The following is a 21,320-nucleotide window of genomic DNA, read 5'->3' on the forward strand; positions in this document are numbered from 1 at the left end:
ATCATTGCTTACTACTATTTCAGTATAAATTTCCTGCTTGATATTAACTGAATTCCTCATTTCAATACTTCTTAATATGCCTACATACAAAAATATAACTTATGTGTTACTTCTATTTTTGGTCTTGTTATTCTATCTCAAGAGTTAACTAGGCTCCACTAGATTTTACTGAACATTTTCTACCTCTGACATTAGCTGAAAATCATTTGAGCATCCATGCTTGGCAGGATTAGCAGTGACATGAATGAAGGCAAGGTGCTCTCTTGTGATTGCTGGCATCACTGACTCTACAATGCAATACGGAGGTCTCCTTAAAGCTACTGAAGGGGCGCCTGGGTGGCTCAGTGGGTTAAGCCTCTGCCTTCAGCTCAGGTCATGATCTCAGGGTCCTGGGATCGAGTCCCGCATCAGGCTCTCTGCTCTGCAGGGAGCCTGCTTCCTCCTCTCTCTCTCTCTCTGCCTGCCTCTCTGCCTACTTGTGATCTCTATCAAATAAATAAAATCTTTAAAAAAAAAAAAAAGCTACTGAAAGCACGTGTTGGGTCTGATGACATATATTCATCCAATGAAGGAAGAGGAGGATAGGAAGAGCTGCTAGCATGTGGAAGGGTGATAAGCAGCCTTTTTTCTAGGGAGAAGTGGAAATGTTTTACTTTAATTGGACATGTCAATTTTTTTCTTGGGAAAAGCCAACTCCAACTTTCAAAGTGCATCAGAATCACATGGAGGGCTTATGAAGGACAGATTGCTAGGCTCCAATCCAGACTGACTGATTCAGCAGTTCTGTGTACCACATTTTAGGAACTACTATACTGCCTTAGTGGCAAATGCATATAAAAACCTTCTAGGACATGGGTTGTAGATAATTCCGGCCAATATAGTTTAAAGAGTATGCACCGTCATATGAATATTATAGGGCTCCGTTCAAAGGGAGCTATAGTGTAGTGCTTTGGACTTAGCTTTGAGAAGATATCAGGAAACTCTTAAAATTTGTAATTTTCTTGATTTATAATCTACATGAAACGAAGTCCAGAAAAAGCTAACATATAGTCAAGATAAATTCCTTCAAAGCAACATTTGTTAACAGCTTTACTTTTGAAGTCCTTGATTTTAAGACACACCATGTAAATCTAGACACACTAAGAGATAAGTACTTAAGTACTCTGGCAAAAGGTATCCAATCTTTTGTTTTAAAATATCACCCTCCCCATCAAAATTTAAAAATTAAAAAAAGGGGAAAGATCTACCAGCATCTCTACCAGTAATTAATCTATATCATATAAAAAATTTTTAAAGCATTTCTCACTACACCCAATACTTCAGTAATCATATATGGATAACAAAACAAGGATAAATAACAAAACAAGGATAAATAGAAAGTCTATTTGATGTTAAAATATTTCACCATGGAATGAATACACAGAATGCAGAGTTTCCGAAGAGCTGATGCTTTCATTTATTTTAATAATTGTATACTTGAATAGAAGTGGTCTTCATGTTTCCTTATTAGAACATATCTAGATATGGTAGCATTTTTAATCTTTGCCTATAGCTTACATATACAGGAATGTTTGTGTTCCAAAACATTATGATTTTGAAAGCCAAGTTTAAACAGTTGTATACAACCTTAGGATGGATAAACCATCCAGTCAGCAGCAAAAGGAGAACTCTACCCCTATTTTGTGTCCATAAAGTCAACACTATTTAGGGTTTTCTCTCCTCTTCATTGATCCAATTATATACATATATACATATTCCCATTATATTCTTCCAGCTATGATCCCTTTGTGACCAAGTATATTCATTTGAGATATATGAACCAAGATTAATGATATACCCTGTGATATTAATTTATTAATTCTACAATATTATCTAATCAACCTCTTACATGGTAGGTAACTGATGGGTTTTCAAAAGCTTAAGAGTTTTTAATTTTCATAGCTGCTTAAAAGTTAAAATTTATGAAGAAAATCAACTGAAAAGGAAAAAGTCAGCAGTTTCAAGAGAGAATCCAAACTGACTAAGTATGGCTAAAGAATATAATTAGTCCTTTGTCCTTCTCTCTGCTTTAGAAAATTTTAATGAGAAAAAGTAATTTACACAGTTTTAGTCATATGCAGCAGTTGAATGATTTTCAAATAAAAATAACAAGAGATGGCCATGACCATTCTCTTTAAAATTCTTTATTTTTAAAAGTCATTGAAAAGAGAGTTCAGATGTATAAGATATATAGCTTTCTCTGGATTTTTCATGTTACTTTATTTAGGGTTAAAGTCAGGGCGAAGACTCTCTGATGAGGTCTCTGTAGTCTGGATTAGTTTCCTTTTTTTAAATTGGTCTTTGGAAAGTATGACCCGAGAAACACTAAAAGTTTTCCCTTAACTATGGCTTTTTAATGATTATTGGCACAATCACTAATTAGGGTCCTCCCATGAGCATTTCAATCTCCAGTGAAAGGGGAACTAAGAGATGATCTAATTAAACTGCTGTGAAAGCAGGAGTCTCTTCAGTGGCATCCTGGTAAGTTGCTCAGCATCCACTCCAGTGAGTATCTCCACTCTAAGGTGGACACTTCCAGTTTTTGCAAATTTTTTCCAGTTTATTATGATATAATTGGCACATAACATTGTATAAGTTTAAGGTGCACAACATAATGATTTGATATATGTATAAATTGTGAAATGATCACTACAAATAAGTTTAGTTAAAACACATTTACAATTTTTTTCCCTTGAGACATTTCTATTTTTTTTTTTTAAGGCTGCTTTAGTTACTTACAAAGTTCTTCATTAGTAAACAAACATGTTCCTTTCCATATTTTCTATCACTGATCCTTATTCACTTTCTAGAGTTAACAGATTAAGTCTATTCCTTTTTTTTCTTAAATGGGAGCCCTTGAAATACATAAAGACAGATAATTAATCACAACCGGAGAATCTAAGGATGAGGAATTGTACTGGGAACTTTATATACATTACATCTTTAATCCTCATGACAACTTTATCAGTAGGTATGTTGTGTTCATTTTATAAGCAAGGAAGCTGAGAAAGTGAGAAATTTGGTCTAAGGTCACACAGCTAGTTAAGTGGCAGGTTTTGAACGGCATCTATTTTAACTGAGAGGACGGAAAAAAAGACTCTTTCATATGCCTATTGAGTAAACTAAATACGGTCCATTCACCCGGCATGATATAATTCTCTAAAGAACTCCTGATTCCTGTTATTTATCACTACTTCCTTAAGGAAACATATACAGTTTAAAAATAATTTAATCTAGGGGCGCCTTGGTGGCTCAGATGGTTGGGCATCTGCCTTTGGCTCAGGTCATGATCTCAGGGTCCTGGGATCCAGCCCCAGATCAGGCTCTCTGCTCAGTGGAGAGCCTACTTCTCCCTCTCCCTTTGCTTGTGCTCTCTGTCGAATAAATAAAGTCTTTAAAAAGAAAAAAAAAATAGTAGGGGCGCCTGGGTGGCTCAGTGGGTTAAAGCCTCTGCCTTCGGCTCAGGTCATGATCCCAGGGTCCTGGGATCGAGCCCCGCATCGCGCTCTCTGCTCAGCGGGGAGCCTGCTTCCCTTCCTCTCTCTCTCTGCCTGCCTCTCTGCCTACTTGTGATCTCTGTCAAATAAATAAAATCTTTAAAAAAAAAAGAAAAAAAGAAAAAAAATAGTAATTTAATCTAGAATACTAGCTAACATCAACCCTGTGCTAAATGGGCTTGATTTGAAGAATCAGTTTCCTTTCTTAACATTAAGAACAATTTGTGCTTGCTTCTCACTAAGTTTTCTTTTGTTCTTCACAATACTTTAAGCAATGTTTCCCAAATTTCCCTGAGGGTATCACCTGAGGAACTGTTAAAAAAACACAAATTCACAGGTTCTACCTCAGACCCACTAAATCAGAATCTCCAGGGAGGAGACCTTGGAAACCATTTTTTCCATTCCTTTTCTTAACCTTTTACCTGGAAATAATTTCTAATTAATAAAATGTTGCAAAAAAAAAATCCCAAAACCGAAAACCAAACAAAAAAACACAACTCCTCAAAGATCATCCACATATCCTTTATCAAAGGTTTATCCATTGTTAGCATTTTATCCTGTTTATCATTCCTTCTGTTTCTGTAGCACACACACCACCCATGAACATTTTTTTGTGAACCATTTGAGGATATATTACATACATCATCGAACTTTATCCCCTAAATACTCCAGTATATACTTCCTAAGACTAGGAATATTCTCTTTCATACTAATAGTGTAGTAATCAACTTCATAAATTTACTTTGACATAACATTTCATTTAATCTGATCTACCATGCACATTTTGTCAGATGATTTAATATCCTTGGTAGCACTTCCCCCCATGCAGGACAAGTTATGGTCTAGGATGAGCTGTATGGAGCTATTGTATCTCTTTAGCCTTTAATCAGGCACATTCTCCACAGCCATTCTTCATCTTTCACAACATTTACATTTTAAAAGAACACAGTCCCATTCTTACTTTATTTGAACTTCCTCATTCTATGTTTGCTTGATGTTTCCTAATGACTGGAGTACTGCATAAATGATGTTGTGTCCTCTGAGTGTCCCTCTTAACACCCAGTAAAGGTGTTGCCTAATTTCTCCACTCTATGCCTGTTCTTTAAATAATATGCAGTGAGGATATACTTTAAGACTATGCAAATATCTTGTTCCTCATCAAAATAAGGCCCTAAATGAAGCATCTATTGACGAATCTTGCCCAAGCCTCTTTACCTTATCTTACCACGACAGATGCAAAATGAGGATTTTCCTCTAGCATTCCTCCCACATTTTTCAGAAACCCCATTGCATTTATGGTGGGCACAGTAGCTTTCTCCCCCATTTGTTTATCTATTTGTAATTGATTCAAATTAGAGTTTTTCAGTGATTTTATAACTCCTTATTATATTATCCTTTTAATAATTCTATATTAAAACAACTACTACTAATTCCTTATAAGTAATAATAATTACTTGATTATTTTGGTGCTCAAATTGTTCCAGATTTGGCCAGTGGGATCTGCTTCTTTAATTTGACTCCTATGTCCTTGTGACCCGCCCCATCATTCTTCCAAGCATGTTCCTACTTTCTGTCATGACAAGATGGTTCCAGCTTCGATCTGTATCTATCCTACTCCAGGCCTGGAATCAGCCATTTTCCCAAGGAAACCTAGTTCTTCTTAGAAGGTAATAGTAGTACAGGAGACAAAGATCCGGGTGCTAGGTGTGCTCATTAGATTGGGGTATCCTCGCTTCTTGGCCCTTTTAATGCACACGGGTGGGAAATATATGCATGCATATATACACATATACATTTAATATATAGCTATCTATACACACATATTTTCAAAATCATGAATTCATATTTATGAGACCTTTAATTCCAATAACCCCCTTGAGACTGTTTTTTTTGGCCTGTATTTTTAATGAGTACTCCAAGTAATTGTTCTAGTTAAGGATGTCCGGGAAATGTTGCTCAAGACTGATGACAGATCTCAGCCACAAGTTCTCTGGTGCTTTTCCACAAAGCTCAACTGGATTAAAAGACAAACTAATTTAAAACACTTGGTGTTCTTGGGGCACCTGGGTGGTTTAGTCGGTTAAGTGTCTGACTTCAGCCCAGGTCATGATCTCAGGGTCCTGGGATGGCTGCATTAGGCTCCCTGCTCAGTGGGGAGCTGGGGAGCCTGCTCCTCCCTCTCCCTTTGTGTCCTAACCACTGTACATGTGGGCTTGCTCTCTCATATAAATGAATAAAATCTTAAAACAAACAAACAAACAAATCACCCTGGGTGTTCTCTGTTTCATTTATCTTAGCTATCAGTTTCTTTTTTCTACTGAATATCTGTTTTATTCAATTCCATTTGGAAGATAATTATTTTTGGAGATAAAAGAGTAAAATAGAAAGTGACTATTTCTCAGTCATCACTAGCCAATGGTCAGAGCTTTGAGTCTGATACTCTTCTCTTTCTAGTTTTTCCTGTTATTAATGTCAACTTAAAACTTTTTTTAAAAAGCTCTTAATATTAGTTTTGGGGGACAGGTCTCAGAACATTTTACCCTTAAACATTCAGGATACCTTCTTAGGAAACCTACCAACCATATACCTGTGTGTGTGTATAAGGTATACTTATGCTTTATGAGTGTGTGTGTGTATATGTTATATGCTCTCAGCCATTCTCTTTTTTTTTCCCCTTACTGGTTTCACCTGAAATACTATAGTTCAATTTGCTAACCCTAAGGGCCAACAATGGGTATGAACATATCCAACAATGGATACGAACATGTAAATTATCAGTATTTTACTTCATGAACCAGGCTTTCCTTGTTGGGTTAGAATGAGGTCCAGTATAGTTTCTTTTTACTGTTTATTATACTTTCTTTTACTGTTATCAAGCAGATCAAGGCAGACTTTGCCCCAAAATGGGACATAACAATGAGGAGATATAGAAAGAGGAATGGTGAAAAATCCTGAGGGGATGGCAGCCCAAAGAGAAGGCAGTTCTGTGGCACTTAACCTAACATATTTTTGTAGATATACAAGGGATATCGTGAGTGAAGTCAGGGATGACTCTGAATGAACAAAATCAGAAATGAAATGGCATGGAGAAGCGCAGAGCAGCTCTACTGATAACTACTCCCTCACCAGTTTCTTCATCTTTTGAATGAGAATACTAATTATACCTACTTCATAGGGTTTTTATGAGCATTAGGCAAGCTAACACATGCTAGGTAATTAACAAGGTTATTCCTATGAAACAGAATTCTTTTTCTCTTACCAATAAAGTGACAATATGTATTCAGTGGAGAGTCCCTTATCCCTCTGAATAAATTTTTACCCTTACCCCAGGGTTATTTTTGTGATGCATCAGCAACATTACTATTTAAGAACAAATTTACTACAGAAATGACACAATAAAAGCAAGTCTATTACAAACAAAAAACTTGAAGGAAATTTCTTAAGTGTCTAAAACTTTTTCATGAGGACAATAATTACAGTCATAATAAGATTTACGAAAGCTGGTATTTTTCAAAGAGCTGTTTTCTTTTCCTTTTTTAAAAGATTTTATTTATTTATTTGACAGAAAGAGAAAGCACAAGCAGGGGGAGCAGCAGAGGGAGAGGGAGAAGCAGGCTCCCCGTGGAGCAGGGAGCCCAATGTGGGGTTCGATCCCAGCATGCTGGGATCATGATCTGAGCCGAAGGCAGACGCTTCAACTACTGAGCCACCCAGACACCCCCAAAGAGCTGTTTTCTAACTAATCTCCGACTTCCAAGATTATCCATTTTATTAAGGGTTTACCAATGTGTAGTTTGGAGATAATCAAATTTACAATTACATACACGCTATTTAAAAGTTAACGGATTCCTGTAAATTCTCATTTGCTTATATAAAAAAAGTGCATAAAAATTTAAAATTCAGGACACATATCACTCTAAAAAATACCCAATAGCAACAAGATAATCATGATACTTACTTCATCTCTATAAAGTGGGCTAGTATAATACATTATGTCCATTGCACTACTGTTCAGCATATCCCTTAAACCTCGTACTTTGTCAGGAGTAATGGAATCGACAGTGTCTACAAATTTAAAAAAAGAAAATTAAACTTACAGAAGATCTTTGTTTAAGCTCATGTTTAAAAATTCAAGAGTGGCTTTGGCTCTAGTGAACCTTCCCTTCTTGCAAAATGCTGAAAAAAACAAAAACAAAAACAAAAACAAAAACAGCAGAAGACTAAAGGGGACACAGGAAGAAAAGGAACATTAAGGATGAAAGCCATTATCAAATCTATAAAGATTTACTAATTTTTCTTATGTACTGGCTTTTGCATGACATTTAGGGGTAGCCAGAGCAAAAGCAGGCCATCTCTGTTCTTGGAATAAGTGTTAAGGGACACAACCTCACTCCCCCTGTACCTCTTTTTCTGTTTCCTTTCTCTTCTTTGGACTCTGTACCTTAAGCCTGGCAATACCCATGTGGAATGCCCACCGCCACTGGTAGCAAACCAGCAACAAATTAAAAAGCTTCCCTATGCTTTACATACACCTCTCTTTAGTGAACACAAGATCCTACGGGCAAAAGCTGCAAAATTATAAATACACACAAAGGCAAATCAGCAAAGGTCCTCTTCAGTAAACAAGGTCAAGTTGGTATAATTTGCTTTTGAAAAAAGAAAGTCACGTACACTGCACTGCAAACAACTTAGTATTCATGAATTAGAGCTAACCCGTTGAAATTCTATCTTGGGAAGCTTGTTCTCCAAAATGCCTAATGAAATGATCTGAGATAGAGGAAACTTTGCATTTCCCACAGAAATACAAAGAAGCCCTATACTTGGATGAACATCATAAAATGAAAGCACAATTTAGGCAGGAGGAAGGATTGTATTTTTAGTCTAGTGCAGCTTCTTTTATCTTCCAGTTTTTCACTGTATTGGTTTGTTTTTTTTTATTCCCTACTTTAATACAATCTAATAATGACTGGAATAATGACAATCTAATAATGACAATGATTCAAGCAAAAGCTAGAAGTCCTCTCAAAGATGGAAAGGATATGGGTAGCACAACCCATTTTTAAATTGTAAAAGTGAAAGACGTGAATACCATACTGATATGAAGAGTTTCAATGCATTTTAATGCATTTTCAAAAAAAAGTTTTTACTGTGAAATACACATACATATAAATAAATTTAATATATACGTGCATCTGAAAGAATAATTTATTATGGGAAAACATGTTTCTGCCACCTAGCGTAAGAATATTGCCAGTATCTCTGAAACTCACAGTATATTCCCCTAAACGATCACACGCCTCTCCCTAAGTAACCACCAATAAGAAGCTGGAGCTACACTCTTGCTTTACAGGTTTATAAATCTATTACAGGTTCATTAATATTAATAACTTTAGCCAATTCTATAGCATTTTCTATGTGACAGAGCCTAAATATTTTATTTCATTTTGTCTGTTTCTGAACACTATGTAAATTGAACTATTTCACCCCAGACAGTGTGCCTCTGAGATTCATTGATGTTAACCCATATAGTTGTAATCCACTAATTTTCACAGCTGTATAGTATTTCACACATGTCTAACAATGTACCCATTTCCTTTGAAAAAAAGTTGGGTTGTTTTTAGTTTTTTGCTAATATAAACTATGCTAATAACTATTGCACATGTCTCCTGGTACACATGTATAGGAGTTTCTCTAGGGTATATACATCTAGGAATGAAACTGCTGTGTCATAGGGCACGTGCACACTCAACTTTGTAAAAATATAACAAACCATCTTCCAAAGCGATTGTACCAATTCACACTCCCACCAGTAGTCAATAAGAACTGTCAATGCTATACATCCTCACCAATATTTGGTATTGTCACTTTCTTAAATTTTTGCCTGAAGGCTGAAAGATATTTCATTGTGTTTTTAACTCGCATCTCCTTGATTACTAGGAGAGATGTACATTTTATATGAGAATATATAATTAAAAATGTATATTACAAAACACACACACATATATTGGGGTGCCTGGGTGGCTCAGTGGGTTGAGCCTCTGCCTTCAGCTCGGGCTATGATCCCAGGGTCCTGGGATCAAGCCCCACATGGGGCTCTTTGCTCGGCGGGGAGCCTGCTTCCCTTCCTCTCTTTCTGCCTGCCTCTCTGTCTACTTGTGATCTCTGTCTGTCAAATAAATAAATAAAATCTTAAAACACACACACACACACACACACACACACACACGTATACATTTATGTGTATGTACGTGTCTGCCTATCTATCTCTAAGTTTCTCATTCTTTATTCTGGATATTAAAGCTTTGGTGGTTATATCTGTTGTTCTGTTGCAACATCTTCTCTGTTTGTGGCTTGTCTTTCACTTTTTATGTTGTTTACTGAGTAAAAGAAGTTCTTAATTTGAATCTCATTAGATTTACCAATGTTACTTTATAGTTGTGTTTTTGTGCCATATTTTTTTTTCCAATATGTTTTAAAGTTCTGGCTTATAACATTTGATCTTCTGGAATGTGATGTATGAATCATTTTCACTCCCTTCCCCCTATAATAAGTGGTTATCAAGCACCATTTACGGGACAGGCCATCCTTTCACCTCAGACTGTAATGTCAGCTCTGTCATACATCAGGTTTCCAAACTAAGCACAGATCTGTTTGAGGGGTCTCTACCCTGGTGCACAGCTCTGTTTGCCTATCCTCATGCCAATCTAAATTGTCTTAAATATAAAAACTAAAAAATAGTCCAGTTATCTACAAGGATGTGACACCCTCTCCACCCTCTTGTTCTGTATCTTGGCTATTTTTGGGCCTCTGATCTTTCTATAATAATTCTGGGATCAGCTTGTTAAGTTTTATGAAACTCTACTGGGATTTTGATTGGAATTGCATGGAATCTACAGATCAGTTTGGGAGAATTAATATCTCTAGATATTGAACCATCCAATTTACAAAAATGATCTTTCTATGTATTTAGAAGTTGTATTGAATATCTTTTTTAAAAATTTTAATATAAATACACATACTTTATTAGATTTCTAGGAACCTTGTATTTTTATGCTATTCCGAGTAGTTTGTGCTGGCATACAGAAATGTAGTTATTTTTGCATATAGATATTTTATTTCACAATGTTGTAAACTATCTTATCATTTCTATTAATTTTTCCTTAGATTTTTTTCTTGTATATACTGCATAGATAACCATAGGACCTGCAAATGAAAACATATCTTTCCCATCCCTTAAAACTATTTCTTTTCCTTATCTCACTATAGTGGTTAAGATTTCAAACTGTGTATATGTTTTAAGAGTAGACATCCTTAGTTTGTTCCTAATTTAAAGGAAATGAATTTATCCCTTGAATACTAATGAGGACAATGATGGGTAAATACCCTTTATCAATATTTCTGAATTTACAAACAGTAAAATTCACTCGAGTTTTAAAGCATATATGCTTTTGCATAACTGCCAGGATAATCAGGAGACAGAACTGTTCCATCACCCCAAAAAATGTCTTTTAAATTTAAACACTCCCTTAAACCCCTTCCCCATACCTTGCCCTACTTAGCTCTTTATCTGGCTTTTCATTGTATCCTTTGTAACACCCTTTTAAATCAGTAAATGTGTTTTAAACTAGTGAACTTTAAACTAGTAAATGCTTCCCTGAGTTTTGTGGGTTACTTTGTTAATCTGGTCAATTACTGAACCTTAGGATGAACGGGATCTCCCTCCCCCAACTTATAGCCAGTCAGTCAGAAGTACAAGTGACAATCTGGAATGTGTGAAGGCATCTGAAGCAGGGGGCAGTCTTGTGGGTCTGAGTCCTGAATCTGACTGCACTCTCTCTCTGTGGAGTTTGTGGCAGAACTGAGTTAAATTGCAGGACACCCAGAACTGGAGAAATGGTTGGTATGGGAAAAAACTTCCAAAACCTTTGTTATCAGAAGTGTTGAGAAGAGAAACAGTGGTATTTTTCCTTTAGTTTCTTTCACTTAACATAATGCCTTGAGAGTCTATCACAGTAGTTTAAACCCGACGGAAAATTACAGGTTCCATTTTACTAAACGTTAGTTCATTCATATTGCCTACATTCTTGAGCAGCCTCAGAAATTTATCTGGGTAAACGGGAAAAGCCCGAAAGATAGTGTTAATTACACTAGAACCTTATATCTGAGCTCCTGCTGCTAAGAAGTCTTCTTCGATCACCAGCAATTTTTTTTTTTTTTTGGAATTCATTACAACTTCGGATACCATTTAGGTTCATAAGCTAAAACTGACATTCCTAAACTGACTATGAGATAGAACCACAGACTTGGAATAGTCCTTGGAAATCATCCAGGGAGGCAGGTTAGTGCTGTGATGAACAAGGGCTCTGGTGTCATACAGATCTAGATTTTGTCTGCCATTCTTAGTTAAATTCATTTACCTTTCACTGAGTTTCAGTTTCCTTATCAGTAAAATAGAGAAAACAATTTAGGTATATTTCAAAGACATATGAGAAAATTAAATGAGAAACTCCATGCAGAATGAACTATGGAGTGCCAGGCACACAGGAAAAGCCCACAAACAGCAGCTGATGTCAAGTTTACAGCAACACTTTCATTTTCCAGATTATGCAAATCATCACTGAAACGTGCCATCCTAATGGTTTAAAGATTAAAAAGTAACAACTTTGTGCATATTTTAGCTTATAACTCTTTAAAGAAGCAAACAAATATGATTTTATTTAAACAAATATATTGTATAATTTCTCTATGTTAGATTATAATTCACCAGCCCAGGGAATGCAGGAACAAAAGAAAACAAAAAACCTGAGATTTTTATCTTCCAAATATAGGAAAAGAAAATTATTAGAAAGAAAATGTAAGCTCATATGGAACTGTGGACAACAAATATTTTTAAAGTTGTCAATAAATCACTTTCTGTCAAAAACTTGAGACAATATTTTGTTCCCTCCACATGCTCCCCATCCCCCTGCCCTGTCCCCTAATCCACAGAAGGCATGCATGAAAACTGGGCTATCTTTAAAATCTACATGGTGATCTAAATCAACATATGTCAATATAATTATTTTAAAAATCAATCACAGACTTGTACTCCTGAAACAAATATTACATTATATGTTAATAAAAAAGATAAAAAAATAAAAATCAATGGATTTCCTTAATCTATAACAAAGAGTGACTATACCTCAAGACAACTAAATGAGACACTTTGCTCCCAATGAGCAACACTTTGTTGTCACTGATTAAATCACTTAATTTTTAAACAAACTGTACCTCCATCAAGAGTAAGTTTTGACCGCCACTCAACGGGCAGAAATTCAACATGTGTTGCGTGGTTGGAAAAATGCCTTTCTTCTATTTTTCTTGCAGCTTCTCTCATCCTAAAGAAAACAAAATAAAAACAAAAGAAAACATTATCAAAGTAACTTCTCATATGTACTTATATGGTATAAAATGTCTTTAATCATATCACTTTCACTGCTAACTTCATCCTATAATGTTTCAATCATTGTTACACTATGCAGTAATTTACAATACTAGGAAACCTGAATATTTCCCTAAATTTGTCACCTGTGATTTCAAGTATTACAAGCTTCCACCTTTTATTCTAATTATATATATAAATCTTTAGTAGAGTGAGAGGACAATGAATTTCCCCCCTTCTGACATCACTCTGCTCCAAATATTAGCAAGTCATGGCCTGTCTTTTTTTTTTTTTAAACCCAACAATGGGCGCTTTTTTTAAAAAAATATTTTATTTATTTTATCTGGCAGAGAGAGGTCACAAGTAGGCAGATAGGTAGGCAGAGAGAGAGAAGGAGGAAGCAGGCTCCCCGCGGAGCGGAGAACCCAATGCGGGACTCGATCCCAGGACCCCGGGATCATGACCTGAGCCGAAGGCAGCGGCTTAACCCACTGAGCCACCCAGGCGTCCCAAGTCATGGCCTGTCTTATTTCATCTATTCCTCCACTCACTCTGTCCATAATATGAATTTTTAAATTTTATTTTTAAAAATTAAGATACAGCAGAATTGGCTTCTTTTCCCTTTTGGTGTCAGTTGTATAGATTTGTGGTTAGCACCACAATTAAGATACAGACTAGTTTTTTTTTTTTTTTTTAAGATTTTATTTATTTATTTGACAGAGAGAGATCACAAGTAGGCAGAGAGGCCACAAATAGGCAGAGAGAGAGGGGGAAGCAGGCTCCCCGCCGAGCAGAAAGCCCGATGTGGGGCTCGATCCCAGGACCCTGAGATCATGACCTGAGCCGAAGGCAGAGGCTTTAACCCACTGTGCCACGTAGGCGCCCCATAATACAGACTAGTTCTATCATCCCCCCAAATTCTCTCACACTCAGCCTTTATAGTAGCACCCTTCCCCCATAATATTTTAAAAGCAAATCCCAGACATCACATCATTTCACCTGTAAATTGTTTAGTAGCTATTTCTAAAACATAAGGAAAACATAACCTATTCAGTACTATTATCACACCAAAACTTTTAACAATTTCTGCAAATATGTAGTTCATTGGTCCCATTTTCCCAGTTGACTAGAAATATTATTTTATAACACAAAATATATTTTTACACTTGTTCGAATTGAGGTCCAAAGAGTCCCCCCCCGCCTTTATATGTAGGGATACATTCGAAGACCCTTAGTGGATACCTGAAACTGCAGATAGTACTGAACCCTATCTATATGGTTTTTTCCTACCCATACACACCAATGATAGAGATTATAAATTAGGCACAGTGAGAGCTTAATAACAATAACTAATAATAGAACACTTATAATTTAATTAAAGTTATATGAATGTGGTCTCTCTCTCAAAATTTTATTGCATTGTACTCATCCTTCTTGTGATGATATGAGATGATAAAATGCCTTTACGGAGCGATCAAGTGAGGGGAATGATGTAGGCATTGTGACGCAGTGTTAGGCTACTATCACTGCTTCCAGATGCAGATGACACCGGATAACAGACATCACAGAGAGTGAAACTGCAGATAAGGTGGGGGACTACCGTATGTTTGTGCACTGTAGTTGGTGGATATGTCTCTTATTCATCTCTTAATCTATAGGTTCCCCTCTCTCCTCTTTTGGGGGGGGGTTGTTTTGTAATTTATTTTTGTCTTGTAGAGTTCATCAGGGTCTGATTTTTTTTTTTTTAAAGATTCTATTTATTCATCTGACAGAGATCACACGTAGGCAGAGAGGGGGAAGCAGGCTCCCCGCTGAGTAGAGAGCCCGATGTGGGGCTCAATCCTAGGACCCTGAGATCAAGACCAGGCTTTAACCCACTGAGCCACCCAGGCGCCCCATCAGGGTCTGATTTTTAATGACTGCAACCTCATGGTGTTGTTTAACATGTTCTTTGTCCTTTATTTCCTGTAATTTGTTAGTGAGATATAGGGGCTTGATCACATTCAAGTTCTACTGTTTGACAAGACTACTACTCCATAGGTGCATATGATGTGGTCGTCTCTTTTTGGTGACACTAGCAGTTATGATGATCATTATTTACAATAATTTATTAAAATTCCATCACTCCTTATTTGTTTATAAAGCTTATACTTCTAGAAAGAGAAACTTCCTCACCTCAAATATTTGGCTGCTTTGTAGTACAACCAAATAGTTTATGAACTGAGAAAAGGAGGATGAGTGGTTAATTCTTCCCTTTTATTAACAATTTTTTAAAAAGATTTTATTTATGGGCGCCTGGGTGGCTCAGTGGGTTAAAGCCTTTGCCTTTGGCTCAGGTCATGATCCCAGGGTCCTGGGATCGAGGCCCGCATCGGGCTCTCTTCTCGGTGGAGAGCCTGCTTTCTCCTCTCTCTCTGCCTACTTGCAATCTTTGTCTGTCAAATAAATAAAATCTTTAAAAAAAAATAAAAATAAAAAGATTTTATTTATTTATTTGACAGACAGATCACAAGTAGGCAGAGGCAGGCGGGGTGGGGGAGAGTGGTGGGGAGGGGGGAAGCAAGCTCCCTGCTCAGCAGAGAGCCTGATGCAGGGCTCAATCCCAGGACTCTGAGATCATGACCTGAGCTGAATGAAGGCAAAGGCTTAACCCACTGAGCCACCCAGGTGTCCCTGTTCTGTTACTCTTGACAGATTTTTAAAAAAACTATGTCAGACCAAACTTGCATTCCTGGGATAAATTCCACCTGGTCATAGTGTATAATCTTTACGTGCTGCTGGATTCAGTGCATTGAGGATTTTTGTGTCCATAAGGAATATTGATTTGTATTCATAAGAGATACTGGTCTATAGGTTTTTGTTTGTTTGTTTCTCCTTATGGTATCTTTGTCTGGTTTTGGCATCAGGGCATTACTGGCCTTAAAGGATGAGTTGCTAAGTTTTCTTTCCTCTTCCATTTTTCGGAGAGTTTATGAAGAATTGGTGCTCTTTTTTTGTGCAGAATTTGCAAGAATTTGAATTTGAAGAATTAGAAGAATTTGAAGCCATCTGTTCCTGAGCCTTTTTTTGGGGGGTGGGGGGGGGGAAGGAAGATTTTTTTATTACTAATTCAAATGCTTTACTTTTTAAATGGTCAATGTAGATTGTCTATATCTTCTTACTGATCATCAAATCAGTTTATTTTTATTTTTTTTTATTTTTTATTTTTTTTAAGATTTTTTTTTTTTTTTTTAATTTGACAGAGAAAGATCACAAGTAGCAGAGAGGCAGGCAGAGAGAGAGAGGAGGAAGCAGGCTCCCCACTGAGCAGAGAGCCCGATGTGGGGCTCGATCCCAGGACCCTGAGATCAAGACCTGAGCCGAAGGTAGAGGCTTTAACCCACTGAGCCACCCAGGCGCCCCATCAAATCAGTTTGATAGCAGGTATCTTTCTTGGAATTTGGCCATTTCATCTAGGGTATCTAATTTGTTTGCACAGAATTATACATAGTAATCCCTTATAATCCTTTTGATTTCTGTAAGGTCAGTAATTATGTCCCCTCTTTCATTTCTGATTTTAATAAACTGAATTCTCTTTTTTTGGTCAGTCTAGCTGCAGGTTTCTCAGCTTTCACGATCTTTTCAAAGAGTCACCTCATTGCTTTACAACTGTATAGTTTCCATCATATAAACAGCCATAGTTTATCAACCAGTCTCTTACTGATGCACATTTGGGTAATTTCCCATTACACATAATGCTGCAAAGATTAGCTTTGGGCATAAATCTCTTAAAAAATATTTTTGCTGATATTATTCTTGATCCAGAAGTTAAGTTTGCTGGATCAAAAAATAAATGCATATATAATTTTGACAGACATTCCCATATTCTCCCTTCTTCATTGCCGTTTACCAGCAGTTTGAGAATGCCTATCACCTACAGTCTGGCTAAAGGAGAATACTGTCAAATTTTGATTTTTGCTCATCTCATGTCAATAAATGGCATCTTAGTGCAATTTTAATTTACATTTGATGAGCAAGGTTAGCATTTCCTTTTTTGGGAATTAGCTGTTCACCTCTTTAGGCCATTTTCCTAAAAGGTAGCCAGATATTTTTTATTTTTCGAAGTTCCCTATATACTAAGGATTTTAATTGTTTATCTGTGATAGAAGCTGCACTTAGTTTCTCTTATTTTATGTTTTTGTCAACATAGCTTTTTTTGGGAAAATATTTATCAATATTTTTCCTTATTGTTTCTGGATCAAGTCATAGTTAGGATCGTTTTCTAATATTCCTAAAGTATAGAAGAATTCAAACTCCCCTCAATTCCACCTTTTAAATGCATAGTATTTGTATGGCTTCGTTTCTTACGTTTAAATGTGATCAAATAAAAATTTATCTGAGTGTGAGAAATGGACCCAATTTTATTTTTTTTTCCTATGGTTATCTAGCTATCCTACTACTATTTGTTAAAAAAGTCTATCTCCATTTCTAATATATTTTAAAAGGCATTATTGACAATATGATTACATTTTATTGATTATATAGCCCCGAAGTTGCCTTTAAAAATGTCTAAATATATTGTAGGTTGCCAAAAGGAAAATCTGCTTCCTTTAATAGTACTGAAAATAAATGATAGCCAAAACTACAGACTTGAAGGCATGACCTTTTTCATTACCCACAGAGTCTAAAAGTTCCTTTTTTGTTTTCGTTTTATTTTTTTACAGCAGATAGTCCAATAAGGGTTATAAATGCATTTTTAAGTTTCTTTGCCATCTTTTCAAATGTTTAGTTTTAACAAGTATGAGAATGTATAAGAAAGACCATATTTTAAGATTTTTAATATTATTCTACCCACATATTTATGTTTGATGACTGTATAGTTCTTATGTATTTCATTATGACACAATAATTAGAATTGTCTGATCAAATATGTCAAAACTGATGGAGTTGAGGAACCCTGACTGAGCTACAAACTCAGGAAAACACTTCATTTTCATAAAATACTGTCCTTTTCCCTAGTAAACTTCCACAGTCCTCCACTCCACAGGATCACTATCACTCATGTAGATAATGATTAGGCAAGCAGGTATATCTCTTAATCACTTGGTTATAATTAATTGGAATGACTCAAAAAAAAGGAAAGAAAAAAAGATGAAAAGATTAGTAGGGAATGGAGGGAGGAAGGGGAAAGGAGAAGGTAAGAAGAGGAAGAAGAGAGCTGGGTAGGAGGGAGGAATGGTAGAACATTTCCAAAATGTATAGGTCTTGACTACATGAGAAACACTGAGACCAATGGAGGGTGGAGGAAACAACAAAACAGGAATGCTTGAAAACTATTATGCTACAGCTCAGGCTACAACCCATGACTGTGAAGCTGTAAGGCCATGCACAAAGCTCTGTCCTTTTGTAAGCTTGTTAAACTTCAATGTTCCCCTACACAAATGCTTACTTAGTTGGTATTTTTGAGAAAGGAAGGAAGAGACTAATAGTGCCTGAGAATTACTGTCCAATTAAGTATCATTAAATTGCTCTAAAAAAGTAAGTCTTTCTAATTCTCCTTAATTAAAAAAAATCAATTGACAAAACAAGTTGGTTTTAAGACATATATAGGAAAGGAGAAAAATAGAAAATCATGAAAGCAATCAACAGGTACACTCTTTACACAAGAAAGCAAGGTCCAGAACTATATATGCCACCTTTGAATGCAAAAAATCTGGATTTGCCTAAAGAAACTTTAGAAGAATATAAAATAAATGAATAACATTGCTTTGAGACACAAGGACAGGGACAATGGGGGATGATGGAGATAAGAACAGGGGTCAGAGTTCTCACTCTGCACACTTTTATACTTTGATTCGTTAACCATGTGAATGAACTTTACTAAAAAGTAAATTTACTTTTTTAAAATTTACTAAAAAGTAAATTTACTTTAGTAAAAAGTAAATTTTGTTGATAATCTTGTTTGCTGTTGTCCTTCCATTTTTTTCTGTGTTTATGCCTTTTTTCTTTTAAAAATTCCTTTGCTATCATTTCCAGTGAGGTTTCAGGAGGGAATAAGATAAGCTTAAGTGTTAAATCTACCATGTTTAATGGAATGGAAAGTTTCTTTATACTCTTCTAAAATTATAGCTTTAACATTACTTATTTATGGTATTGGTATATAAGTTCAGCAAAGATTTTCCTTGTTATAAATCACCACAAAAAGTAAATCCAATCCAACTCAAATACATTCATCCTTTTTAGTAAACCAGTTCTGATATTCCTAGAAGTTGTCTATAAACTTTCTTCTTAATACACATCAATCACTAAAATAAGGTGAGGGATAAACTTCTAATTCAAGGCTTTTGGAACATGATTTCAAGAGGTCCTCAGAGAACAAAAGGTTGCCAGTTGGGTGGAGTCTGGTAATCCTTTACACTTCTTTGTTCATTTCAACTGTAGTCTCACAAATACAAATAAGAGTCACAATGGCAGTGACAAAGATGAAGTTAATTTTACTCTTTTTACAGTTTTGGACAACTAACTTAGGAATGGTAGAAAGAAGGGAAAGGATTAAGAAGTCCTCTGGGGTTTCCCAGTTATTATTAAGGAGAATTGCTTTGTTTACTTTTTATCATTTATTAATTTTTGTGGGGAGTTTTCCATTAAATTAACCTGTCTCTGAAGGAATGATGACAATCTTCTCTGTAACTGGTACTCTTTTTTAAAGATTTTTTTTTTTATTTGAGAGAGAGAGATCACGAGCAGGAGGGGCAGAGGGACAGGGAGAGAGAGTCCAAGCAGACTCAGTGCTGACTGTAGAGCCCAACATGGGGCTCGATTCCATGACCCTAAGATTACCACCGGAGTAGAACCAAGAGTTAGACACTCAACCACCTGTACCACTCTGTTGCCCCAGGAGATTCTTGTCTTTTCTGAGCCACTTTGGATTCATTCGTTTTGCTTCCAATACTAGCTTTTGATTTTTATCTGTGGCTCTGTCTCTCTCTATGATTTTGATGAAGACAACTTCCATCTGACTGTGGATGACAAGTTCAGCAGATCAGACCCTGCATGGCTGCATGTGTAGTAGATTCAGGCATTTGGATGCAACGCCATTGGTCACTGAAATGTCTAGACTAGCTGGGACTTCTGGAAAAAAGGGCTTATTTTTTTTTTCTTAAAGTTGAACACAGTATAATATAAATCATATCTGGAACCAAATGTCCAAGAACAGCTAAAAAATGAAGGAAAGCAGAGTAGATAGAAACTGAATTCTGGATTCTCAACCTGGCAAATCTTAGATTTAGACTTCTCAGTTTTATGAATTACTAATTCCTCCTCTGGCTTAAGCCTTTTTGGGTTAGGTTTTTCCCTCACCTACACCCAAAATAAGCAAGGTGATACCTTCCCATTTACCAATAGATCCACAAAGAACATGTCATTAAACCTACGTCTCAGGTTCCTAGGTATCCAAGCAAGAGATCAGCATTTTAACAATAAACCATAAATATTCAAGAAGTCTTGCACAACTCATCAGAAAATAAAGTCAGAATCAGAGGGAAGAGATTTTTGTAATATAAGCTATGAAGACTGACAGAAGTTAGGGTGGCTTGGCAGTATCTGACAAAGTTTTTAAAAGCTGAACTGTATTTTTACTTTAATCAACATCAGTTGACATTAAGAGGTGTTACAATAAAAGGTGAAACAAAACTCAACATTGCACTATTATAGAGATGTTGATGAGGACAAAGCTCCTGGTATCCCACAGTATTTGCTCTAAAGGACTTAAGAAACACATTTATTTGAAGCCTCAGAACCAGATCAAGTGTGCTCCGAACCAACAATTGTTAGTTTTAATCACATAAATGTGATTAGTTTTTTTTTTTTTTTTAATTTCAAGTAGGCTCCATGCACAACATGAGGCTTGAACTCGTAACCCTGAGATCAAGAGATGCATGCTCTACAGACTGAGCCAGGCAGAAAGCCCTGATTAGATTTTTCTTCATACTGGCTGCTAGGTTAGAGCCAAATTTGTGGTGGAAACTTTTTTTTTAAAAGATTTTATTTATTTATTTGACAGAGAGATCACAAGTAGGCAGAGCAGCAGGTGGGAGATCATGACCTGAGCTGAAGGCAGAGGCTTAACCCACTGAGCCACCCAGGCGCTCCTGTGGCGGAATCTTTAACCCTAACATTTCTCTTCAACACAGTCCTTAACATTTTTCATCACACACAAACATCCTCCACTCCCATAACATGATGGACTTTTTAGCATAAAGATGAATATAAATAAATTAATGGGGTAAATAATGTACCTGGTGTGTTGGTAAAGTGCCCACTGTTCTTTGTGTAAAATTTAGAGTTTGGTTTCCCCTGGTAGTAATTAAATGGCCACGTTCAAC

General features: G+C 36.2%; 1 protein-coding gene across 3 annotated transcripts in view; it reads right to left on the reverse strand.

Annotated features, from left to right (window-relative positions):
* DDHD1 (DDHD domain containing 1) overlaps positions 1-21,320 on the reverse strand; it is a 95,631-nt gene that overhangs the window by 22,021 nt on the left and 52,290 nt on the right. For all 3 annotated transcript variants that reach the window (XM_080807333.1, XM_080807332.1, XM_080807331.1), the window contains 2 exons: positions 12,807-12,913; positions 7,495-7,601 (listed from right to left, as the gene is read on the reverse strand). In XM_080807333.1, the coding sequence (XP_080663459.1) occupies positions 7,495-7,601; positions 12,807-12,913 (214 nt within the window). The remainder of the gene's footprint in view (positions 1-7,494; positions 7,602-12,806; positions 12,914-21,320) is intronic.

Source organism: Martes martes (genome assembly GCF_963455335.1).
Source record: "Martes martes genome assembly, chromosome: 7".
Classification (NCBI taxonomy): domain Eukaryota; kingdom Metazoa; phylum Chordata; class Mammalia; order Carnivora; family Mustelidae; genus Martes; species Martes martes.